General features: G+C 38.0%; 1 protein-coding gene across 3 annotated transcripts in view; it reads right to left on the bottom strand.

Annotated features, from left to right (window-relative positions):
• The window catches only part of LOC108230731 (voltage-dependent R-type calcium channel subunit alpha-1E), an 84,532-nt gene that overhangs the window by 43,150 nt on the left and 29,674 nt on the right, over positions 1-11,708 (bottom strand). For all 3 annotated transcript variants that reach the window (XM_025003906.1, XM_025003904.2, XM_025003903.1), the window contains exons 3-4: positions 9,357-9,462; positions 9,120-9,259 (exon numbers count right to left, since the gene is read on the bottom strand). In XM_025003906.1, coding sequence (XP_024859674.1) covers positions 9,120-9,259; positions 9,357-9,462 — 246 coding nt within the window. The remainder of the gene's footprint in view (positions 1-9,119; positions 9,260-9,356; positions 9,463-11,708) is intronic.

Below are 11,708 nucleotides of genomic sequence, written 5' to 3'. Positions count from 1 at the left end.
GTTTAGTAATATCATGTTTTAGTAGTTTAGATGTCCTGTACCTTTGTCATGTTTTAGCTTAGTTATCTTGTCATGTTCTGTAACTCTGTCTGTAATTTTGTTCTTGTGTTGTAAAGCACTTTGAGTCGCCTCGTGCTGAAAAGTGCTATATAAATAAATGTACCTACCTACCTACCTACCTACCTACCTAATGCATTGATGGATTTATACGTAAACATCCACTGTGGACATAAAGTAATGACCACCTTAGGACCTGTAGAAATTTTTTTTACTGTAAAAAGTGAACAAGGTCCTCATCACTTTTTCACTGTGTGGAAACTAAGTGCCCTGGCACTTTCTGCTGCTTCATCTCTGTCGGAATCTAAATCATGTTATTTTATTCCGAGGAAATTCGGCGATAATTTCAGTTGTGAGGAGCCTGCACCGCCCTTGAATCACCGAAGCCTTTTAAAAACAAAAATCAAATTGAAAACTAATAAACTTCATGCATTAATTCAATTGCCACAAAGGCATTGTCTGCCTCAAACAGGATTTGCAAGGATGAATCGTTGGGTCAGAACTGAAAAATGTTCTTGACCTTCTCTCGGCGCTGGTAAGTTTCACTAGCAAAAAGAATTTAATTTGATGAGAGTTCCAGCAAGAAGTGGGACCACTTTGATCACATAGCAGAACCTCATCTTTTCTAATCAGACTGCATAAAGGCCCTCGACAGTCTTTGTATCAAAGCCCACTCAGCCTCTTTACAATTGGGGAGGAGGTTCAGGGACAGTGAACATGATTGTTAGAGCTTCATCATAATTTTTTATTAACTACATTCAAGGTCATAGCTAAAAAAACTTACACATTCATATATTTATTTCATTTTGCTTGTTATTATGACACAAAAAACAGATAAAATGTGAACCAGTTTGTTGAATCCAAAAATAACATAAAGAGAATGTAAGTATTCACATTCTCCCAGTGGATCATCAGAAATGACAAATTGGTCCTGGTCTGGACTAATCACAGAGATATTGACAAGAAAGGCAGCAGAACCGGAGCTAGTGACAGCCTGACCCCGGGCTGGGTCCTCGGTCACCACGGTAACAGCTCAGGGGGACATATCCATCCCTGCTGTGTCTGAACTCATCAATCCATCAGATAACAGATGGAAAATAAGACTGGAGAGGATGCGTCTGTGCATCTGTGTGTGTGTGTGTGTGTGTGTGTGTGTGTGTAAGGCAGAGACACAGTTTGATACAGCCCGTTCTATCAGGTGTCTGAATGCCAAACAGACATAAGGTGCTGTTGGCTAAAAGACATGCAGTAGTGGCACGTTTGATTCAAATGCCTAAAACACAAACATACTTTACAGCCATGTTCCCTTGCCTCTGCGGACTTGGACCCCTAATAAACACACACTAGCACATATATCACACGCAATGTGGTGTTCTTTTTCAGTGAGTCTGGTGCAGAGATGGTGTGTTTCACACTCTGACAACCTTTAGGAGATAATATTGCCAACAATGCAACGCAACTTTAGCGAGGCAGAACTTTGCTGGTGGAAGAAATAAGGAACAGAAGCAAAAAAGACACTAGAAGGAAAACATAAAAGGAAGTGAAGCGAAGGCAATGAAACAGGAAAGTGAAGTAAAAGGAAATAAAAAGAGGTCAAGTACAGAATAAAACTGTTCAAACAGCAGAATGAGACACTTGGTTTTAATTAAAACTTAAGGCCTGAAAGGTCTGAGAAAACAGGACCACTTGTATCTCAGCTGCAAGGCAGGGCACCAAAGTTTTAATTCTCTGTGATAAAAAGCTGCTTTAAATCTAAAACAAAGCTTAAATAAAGAGAATGTTAGAGCGTTTCTGTAATATGAGAAGATTTTATGATCTTGATTATGATGATTAGTTTTTGTATTTAATTGCAATATATTGAACAAATTATCTACCGTTCTACCCATTTATTCCCCATTTGCTTCATCTTCAAACTCAAATCAAAGGCTTTAAAAAGGCATTTTTACACAATTCTGGATGTCCAATTAGTTTCTTCCTGGAAAAGCAGCAGTTTTAATCACCTAATTAGATTTTAAAGTATTCACATATGTTTTGATTCATACTTTGATCGACACAGTTTTCTTGCAATACACTAAACAACAGAATAATTTTTAGAAGTCACTAAAAATATCAATTTAAGATGCAAGTATCTGATCACAAAGATTATCTGACATGTGTGACATGGGTGAAAGTCCTGTTTGCTCACTTCATCACTTCATCCACCTGCTATTATGCTATTGTGCACATATACACTTTAATTAATATCTTTTTTCATTGTTTACTTATTTATTTTGTATTTGTTTTTGCATCATTACACAATTACACAATTGCATCATAAACAATTTCCTAGCCTGCTAACTTGTTTACTGGCAATGGCAATAAAGTGATTCTGATTCTAATGTACCTCCAACATGATTTGTTGTCTCAAAATATCAACAATGTTTACTTATGGACACCAGGATACTTGATCAAACACATTTATTCCTTGCTATATCATAAATTTGGAGCCTTTCTTGTTAAGTAAATGTGTTTGATACTTTGAACCAAAACTGCAGCTACACATTTTCACTGTTAGAGTAATTTGGAAGAAGACACTCCAACATCAAAGAACAGTACTATAAGTATTCATCTGAGGAATCTTTTGTCTCAACTCTTTTCCCGTATTTTCCTCCTCTCGCCCAATCAATGCTGCTTTGTGGTGTCCTCAAAGTAAATTACACATTTTTAGCTGGCAGTTGGTTGAAAATGAGCCCTTTTTATATAAAAAAAAAAAATCTAAACCCCTGCATGTTTTCAGTCCCTCCCTAAAATTATCATTATCATCAGCTGCAGGGAGAAAACAGCTTTGCCTCTTTATCTGTGCTCTCATTTACTTCTTTACACTGACTCCGTCTCTTCCATCCTCCCCGAGCGTCTGGTTCTTCATGGTGACACAAACCCTTGGTGGGTGTTGCCCTGTGTCTATTGTTGCCAGTCTAATGGAGGGCTTGCCAGCAAATGAAACTGCCAGGGTGCCAATTAGTACATACGATTACGCACTGAGGTATCTTCCTATTTCCTTCTGCTATATTGTTCTCTGTTTGTTTTTTTTCCACTCTGTCTTCACTCTTCTTCTTCTTTTTTTTTTTTTTTTACTTCATTTTTCTGTTTTCAGACTCACACAGCTTGTCTCTTTAGCAGGAGTAACTGGTCGGTGACCTGAGAAAACCCTTCGTCCCTCTATTCGAATTTCAATCACAGCGGTTCTCACCTACTCACACAAACACACACACACACAAACACACACAAACAGCCATGAGGAAATGCCATCTGCTTTTTCATATCTCCCTCCCACTCACCTTCTCAGGCCATCTAGAAACACTGAGGAAGCTTGCTGAGGTAATCATGGCTGCCAGGATTGACACAGTAAGCAAAAGCTTTCATAATTACTCATGTTCTCGCATGATGCTGAGTGAGTCAGGGGCATTCACTGAGAAAAGGTTCACATGCTCCGTAACCTGAGGTAACTTGAGTGTAATTCCTCCTCGCTGCCATTAAATTAGGGTTTTCCCCGGTGTGAATGAAACTGCATTAAAGGATTCACATATACGATTTACTGAAGAGTTGTAGTTGCATTAGATGTTACGAGTGTAGCTAACAAAACTGAAAGGTCAGAGAACCTGAATCTAGCGGTTTTAAGAGGTTTTTACAGTTATTTGCAGTGCATCCAGTGAGATCAGGACAAAATCAACCTGTGTGCGCATTTAAAACCCTCAGTTTATTAAGGAGAAATAATCACTGCACCAGGACTTTTTATGAAATGACAGCCAAAAGGTTTCCTTTTAATTTTATTAGGAGAACAAAGGTATGACCAGGTCTGAGCATCAAGGGCAGCAACTTGGAATATAAAAGCCTATGATTTAATGCAGCTCAAGAGGTCCTTTGCAATAATGATAGGCTTTTGATATATTGTACAGCCTAGTGAAAATCTAATGATTTTATTGTATCTTTCACACTTTATATGTTTAATACTTTCTAATAAAACTATATCAAAATGACTAATGTTTATTATTTGATAGGTAACGAGGAAAAAACTGCAGCTCTAAGTTAGAACCACAGATACACGTTTATTAAAATGCTTGAAAAGTTTGACGTTCTATATTGCCTTCTATACTAATGTAGTTTTTCTTTTTGTTCTGCCATGGGTTTGTGTTAGTTTTTATAAAGATGTTCTCAGTTGTTCTTGTTTCCAGCTGCAGCCTCACTTGTTCTGCAGATGTAATCAGCACACCTGTGTCCATTCAGTAATCACCTGCTTCAATACACAAACCCCCTCAGTTTTTTGTCAATCTATTCTTTTATCCTCTGTATCCTGTTAACTGTGCTAAGCTGCCTGTATACTGGTTAACTTCAGTTTTAGTTATTAAAGCTCTTGAACCTGCATCCTGTTTGCCTGCATTTGGGTCCTTGTTACAACCGCAGCTAACTGCAACTTCCTGGTGTTTATTTTGTAATTCTACTATTTTATTATTACCTGCAGAGTGACTTTTGATAAAACTCTAAGGTGAATTATGGACCTTTGTTTCATGCCCAGACATGTATCTCTACCCTTATTTTCAGTTACTAATATTTAATATGAGCTTTAAACATACTCAGAACATCAAGAAATGACTGCAGATATCTTCAACACTTGTGAAGTAATTTCCCAATCAGTCCAAGTCTGTGTGGATCCACAAGGACCCGTCTGCAGACATTTGAATGCAGCAATAAATTTAATGGGCTCAAGAAAAACAAATGCATCAGGACATTTGTGTAAATGCTTGATTAATTTTTAAGGTCAACCCATTTATCAGAGAGAAATGTTATCATTTTACCTCAAATGTGTATCTTAATAGTGTTTGATTATTTTATTTTGTCACATTCAGAGACTGTAATACCTGCAACTTCATCACATTATGAAGCATAATGAGAAACATTTTATGTTGTGAAGGCTGCATTTTCCTCCAAACCTTGATAGGATATGAATTCCTTCAGTAAATACAAGACCTTTATTTTGTTTTATTTATCACCTGGCTGCCACTTAAACCATAGGTTCAGATTTCCTCCATCCCTAAACTTGTAAAGAAATCTTTCAATTTCAATCTTTCAATCAATTTTTTCAAAACATCTAATAAGGCAAAACAATAAGAGTGAACCTAACAGGTAGTTGCAGATGAATACAAGCACAGATCAGTTTTTGGATATGGGAGGTTTGCAGAGGCCTCCTAATTACTGACTGACAGACAGCACCGGTGATTTATCTAATAATATCAGCAGATCCCATAATCTTCATTCACTCTCTAATAAAGTTACAAACCTTGAGCGATGCCCTGTAGGTGAGTTAATGTTTCTGTGTGCGTCAGTGTCAAATGAACTCTGTGCGGAAGGGAAAAAAGGAGACAGAACATTTGCATTAATCTATCTTTGCTGAAGCCAGAATGATAATTTGAAGAGCGATCTATCAGGAGCTTACTTCGTCATGCTGAAGATTATTAAAAGGAAACCTGCGAGGCTATTTTATTCAGCTCAGGCATGTCCCTCCCCTAAGTCAAAAAATTTGTAGTTTAAATTCAACACACAACAGATGAGAGAGGAACAGACACTTTTGGAGTTTTTTGTCTGGTTTTCTGACACTTTTTATCGGACTTTCAAAGAGAAAAATGAAGGACAATTTTTAATTAAAGGCCTTGGATTTTTTTTTAAGGATCACATATCCCTCCACCTTTCATGCCAGAGTTTTAAGCTGAGCTCATCTTATGTTGAAAAATAATGAAAATATCATCCACAATCTCCTGCAATATTATGATGTTGAATGAGATAGCTAGCATGATCTGTTCGTGCCTGTACGTGTTTTAAACGCCTGTCCGGTGCGAACACGTCAAAATTTAGCAGAATATCTGTCAAATTCACTGTGGTAGAGACATTTTTAGAGTTTCAGAGTCGATTCCAATTGTTATTAGCAAAGTTATAAAGACAGCTCATGAGATCTGTTAGTGCTCAGAGTATAAGTTAGTCAGTCTTACCTACTAACACATCCAATTTCAGTTCAGTCTGTAAAATTCCCTGATTTATAGGCAGTTTTGTGTTTGCTAAGATTACTTTGCTGTGGCAACCATCTTAAATCAGGTTGACTGTAGATGTACATCTAGTGATTCTGACAATTTCATTAAAACCCATTCAATAGTTCATGAAAATATTTTTCTAATAACACACACACATATGCTGACTAAAGCATTAATACTGCCTGTGTCTTTGACGGTGGGTGATAACAATGCAGACACACTGAAGCAAAAAGTTGCATACTGATGACCTCAAATAGCATATTTTGAACAAGTCACACGACCTCTTCAGTGACCTCTAAAAGATCTGGTAGGAGGCCAGAAAAAAAGCTCAGTCTGATTACGGTGTATGCCCCCTTGGGAGAACGACTCTAAATCCCAAGTCTCTTCCTCCTTGTTCCCAGTCAGCCAGGTGAGATTAGAAAAGCATTTGCATGCATCTGTGTCACTGTGTTTTAATTAAGCTGCAGAGGTTTTTTCACACTGTAACCTGGTGTGATGTGGATGGTCCACACCGACACATGTGAGAAAGTCTAGAAATGCAGGAAGACTCCACTTCTCCTCACACCACACTCCTCTTTCCCGCACAGATCTCATATCCTTCATCTCTCCAGCAGTGAGCCGAGTATCGTTAAGAAGCACGAGCTCGCCTCATCAATAATTGAACAGCCAGAATCATGTAGAATTCTCTAAGAACCCTGTCTGCCACCCTTTGTACTTCAGTGCTGTGAACTGATTAATATTTCATTTGTGAACATGTGTGTGTGTGTGTGTGTGCGCATGTGTGTACAGGTGTGTGTGAAAGAGAGAGCTAGAGACAGGTGTCAAGATTAATTTGCTTTCGCATCAAGCTCCTCCTTTGAAATCATAAACATTTCCACTCTCTGTTCTGTCAGTGATGCACCTATAGCTGTTTAAAAGGTAAAATGTCCTTTTAAAAAACACCATCTTCCTGCAGAACAGACTAATAGGTGAGCCCCGTGGGACTTTTATTTAAATCCACAGAATAAATGAACTGTACCCAACACACACAACAGTCCACAAAGTCTCACAATTTAACCCTTTCTGTGCTCAGGTTAATCTGCCTTATGTTGCAGCACAGTCTCACTCCCAACGTCTCCCAAACTTCTTCTAACTTCTTCTACTTCTAACTTTCACCTAAAAGCTTTGGTGCCTAAATCTATAACCTCTTGCATGCTTAAACTCATGCATAATGCATGCTTTTATCGAGCAGGAGAGGCCTGAAAGGGTGAAGTGGAAAAGAAAAATACAAGATAACATTTAACATAAAACTAAAAATCCAATCTCAGAGGTCTGATTATTCATTACCTTTAATATGCACAATTTAACATTTGCAGACTACACAGAAGAATTTACTGGGCCTTATTGATTTATTTTTTGTTCAGCTGGGTGCTATAAATAGTTTTGCATAATGATGGTGTGCAAGCATGACTCTGGCTTTGTTCTGGCAAAGGATTAATTGGAGGAGTCTCTTCATGTATTCATGGCTAAAGACGGTGGAAATGAGGCTCAGCAGGTGCACACAAATTCATATGAACTGAGATGTATTTTTAATAACAAGCCATGCACAGACACAGCTTTATAAGTTAGACATCTTTTACATTTCCATTTATACCCTGTGGGAATATAACAAGGTTTAATGTTTGGTTATATCAAGTCAATGTGACCTCTTTACTTTAGAAGTTTTTTTTAAAACTTACTATGCATATTCCTGGTCTATAAGACAAGCATGCCCAAGTGAATTTTGCTCGCTGTTAAACATTTATAAAGCTTATTTTTGATCGTTTCAGTTTTGTTTACATCTGTTTACTTACATGCAGAGTCAACTTCTTTCTTGCTTTTAAAGGAGGATTGCAACATCGTGATGTGAATCTGCATTTTAAGGATGCAACACATAGCTACAGGAATTTTTTTGTTATGCATGCATTTTTAGAAAGTTTCCATTTCAGAGCCCAAAATTTGTGGAATGAAGCATTTAAAAATGTATTTTGTAGTATACAGAGGTTTATGATATGCCATTGATTGATGTCTGTAGTAATATTTACAACCAAATAAAGTATTTTTTAAAGTGACTTTGATAGATGCTGCAAGGAGTATTTGGTCCAAGAGAGAGGTTTTCTACTCATGTGCATTTATTTAAAATACTAGAAAACCACATTATCAGAAAGTAACCATGTAGCTAAAGTCAGCCTGAAACCTGCACCTTAAAGTAGTGACACAATATTTTCATTAAAACTAGCTTTTCTTAAAAGAAAGCTAGTTTTATTAAAGAAAGGCGTCTTGCCTGCGACCTCACATGCCAAACTTGTAAACAAAAATGTGTTAATCTCCGCTCAGAGAATGTTAGGAATGATTTTCAAGTATTTTCACACCAAATTTCACCTCAATATTTGTAAAATAACTGTTATAGACATATTTGGTAGCAAAAATCACCATCTGATTGTCTTGATCTATGCTTGTATCTGTCCCTATCAAATAAATGATAAATGAAATGAAAAGAGATGTGCTGTCAAGGGTTCTTTTTTGATTGCTTCATGAAAATCTGTCCTGTGGTTCATGAAATGTTTGTGAACAGACTGACAAACAAACACACACACACTAACACAACACACAAGGTACACAAGTAATTATAAGGTTGCCTACCTTTCATGGTAACTATAAAGTAACTGTAAAGTGTTATAATGTAGGGAAATGTGTGAGTAAAAAATTGTATTTTAAAGTTTTATTGTATAGTTTGATACGTTTTCAAGTGAATTTATTAAACTGTCTTGATGTGCACATCCAAATTTTGGTTTGTTATTGATGAGCAAGAAAACCTAAAAATGTCTGTTCTTCACCAGAAACGCAATAAATGAGCCCAACAGGGGGGTGTGCTGTTTTTTTTCATACTACCTCTGATAATCACCATCCTTTTCCATTCAAGATGTTAATCCTGGTTCACAGATGAACAGCCACACATACACACTGACACACTGCTGGACTCACCCACTGAGGACCACAATAAAGTCCATAACGTTCCAGCCGTTCCGGAGGTAGGAACCTTTATGGAACACGAAACCCAGGGCGATGATTTTTATCCCGGCCTCAAAACAAAACATTCCAATGAAGTAGGGCTCTGTCTTCTCCTGTTAGCATAAAACAAAAGAGAAAGATAATATCACCACACTGGTTCTCACATAGAAGCGTTGTGTCTGGGTTTTCATCCACGTGCGAGCATCTCACCAGTCTTTTGGACATGGGGGTTTTGTCCTCTCCAGGAAGGTGCTGTTCCAGGGCCAAGACAATACAGTTGGCAATGATGGTGGCGAGGATCATGTACTCAAATGGAGTAAAAGACTGGAGTTAAGGAGCTCTTTTAAAGCAATGGTAGCATAATATGAAGAGTAATTGAAATAATGCAAGTGAGCGTGGATTTTTCGTACAATCAGCATGAAACAACTAAAGTAAAACATTTGCGAGTCTCTCAACACACAAAAGATTTTACAGACATTTTTCCTGTTTAAACACATTGTCTGTTTGCTAATACTGTCAAAAAAGGTGAGAAAAATGCCATTTTGGGGACTTTATGCTGCAGTACACAGTTTTCCTTTCAGCGGGTTAGTGTTGTGGATTCAAGAAGAATCAGCTTTTTTCCTAAATAATCTATTTTATCCTAAAGATAGCAACAAAAGAAAATTGTTTCCAGTCATGTGGATTAATAGGAGAAGAGGAAAAAACAGAAGGAGGTCTGAGGGTTTCTAAAGCCACAAACACAAATGTAATATGGTCTCTTTTATAAGAGCACAACCAGGTAATGTAACTAATCTAATAACTACATACAGCATATTTAGAGGCCACAGAGAGAAACCACTCTCTCATGTGCAGAGCATATGACTAAGATTCAGATATAGGATGGGATAAAACGCCATTTCGTTAATTACAGTGAACCAAGTCCAGAGGCGGTTCAATTACAGTGTCATATAAGCAAAGGTTACACTGATCTCACTGCCTCAAACAAAATCAACCTGACGAATTAAAAGTCCTGAGGCTGAGACACCACCAGGAACAGCCTTGACTGTATCTGAAAAACAGCTGCAACCGACAAAAAAACAGCGACTGCAGGAGCACAGAAACACAGTATAACAGAGGATTATCGAAGAGGGATCAGATTGTAGACTTGAGCTCTGATCCTGTAGACTCGGTCACTCTTACAAGCTGCACTGCATGTATTATGAGGGCTGTTTTTGCTGCTGGTTCAAATCCAGCTGCTCTGGGGTTAAACTAAGCCTGCAATCTGCTCTTTATCTAATGCTCTGTGTGGGCAGTCGGCTCTCTCTTAGTTATGTGCAGAAGACAGGTCGAATCTGCAGAGAGGAGACGGAGAGTAGAGGAGAGAAGGGTGCAGAGATAAGAAAGGAGAATGCAACAGGAGGAAGTGATAAGGAGGATGATCAGTGGAGGAGAAGATGATGGTTATATTGAGAGTAAGAAGCTGGCAAAATGAGATGGTGAGGAGGAGGAGGAGGAGGAGGAAAGGAAGACTGACGCTGGACAGATCGATGTTGTGTTGGCAGTTGGGTTACCAAGGGACAAATGAGTGATGAGAAGTTAAATAAACAAAGCAAATACAACACTCCCACAAGCCCACATGTTAAAACTTATGCTCACTATAAGTTATGAGAGAAAAAACTCATCACAAACAACGTTAAAAATTAAACCAAGTGGGAGAAAATGGATTGATGACATGTCACTGTATGACTTTTTCAAGTGGAGGTGTGTATTATTTGATTCCCTTTTCAATAAGGCTGCTAATAAAGCCCTCAGATTCGGCTGCCACAGCCGACATTCTCCGTAACCCAACAAACTACAGGACGGGTGGGTTAAGAAGGATGTGAGGAAGGGAAGGGAAGTGAGGAAATGAAGACAGAAAGACGGACAAGAGAGGTATCCACGGCAACAGGATCCTAAAGCAGCTGCTACAAGTCAATACTACAAAACTGTTACTGGGCAGCTGAAGCGTCTCAGAGGAGTATTACTTTGCAAGCACACAAAGCTGACACTCTGAAGTTAGATTTTGACACAATGTTTGGGGCTAATTGAAATTGCTAAATAACAAGGCCTGAAGTGCAATGACATGTTAGCATCAAGTCAAAAAATAAAAAATAAAGAACAACAGTTTTAACAAAAGTAGTGTATCACAGCCCTGCAATAATAAGAATTTTTTTACTACAGATCAAGGAGATCAAAAATTAAGAGGGGAAAAAAATGTTAATGGCTTTGTTTCTGCTCTTCACCACCTCCTGAGGGAAATGTCTGGCTTATTTCTGGTCTGCTATTCTTAGACTGCTCCCATCTTACTTACAGACCTGGCGCTTTCAGTAAGTATGAGAAGTTGTAGTCTTTACCTTTAATTATTCTGACTGTGAATTCAAAAAGAGACTAAACTTTTATTTTTCTTAGGCTCCAGATGTTTATGATTCTGTTTCGAGTCTATGTATTATTATGAGGAGTTGTGAACGGATTTTAAAAGCTGAGGGTAACGAGTAAGTGGAAACAGGTGATTGATTACTAACATGGAACAGGTGTGAGAGGAAG

The sequence above is a fragment of the Kryptolebias marmoratus genome, linkage group LG24 (genome assembly GCF_001649575.2).
Source record: "Kryptolebias marmoratus isolate JLee-2015 linkage group LG24, ASM164957v2, whole genome shotgun sequence".
Taxonomy (NCBI): Eukaryota; Metazoa; Chordata; class Actinopteri; order Cyprinodontiformes; family Rivulidae; genus Kryptolebias; species Kryptolebias marmoratus.
This window is presented reverse-complemented; position numbering and strand designations above follow the sequence as displayed.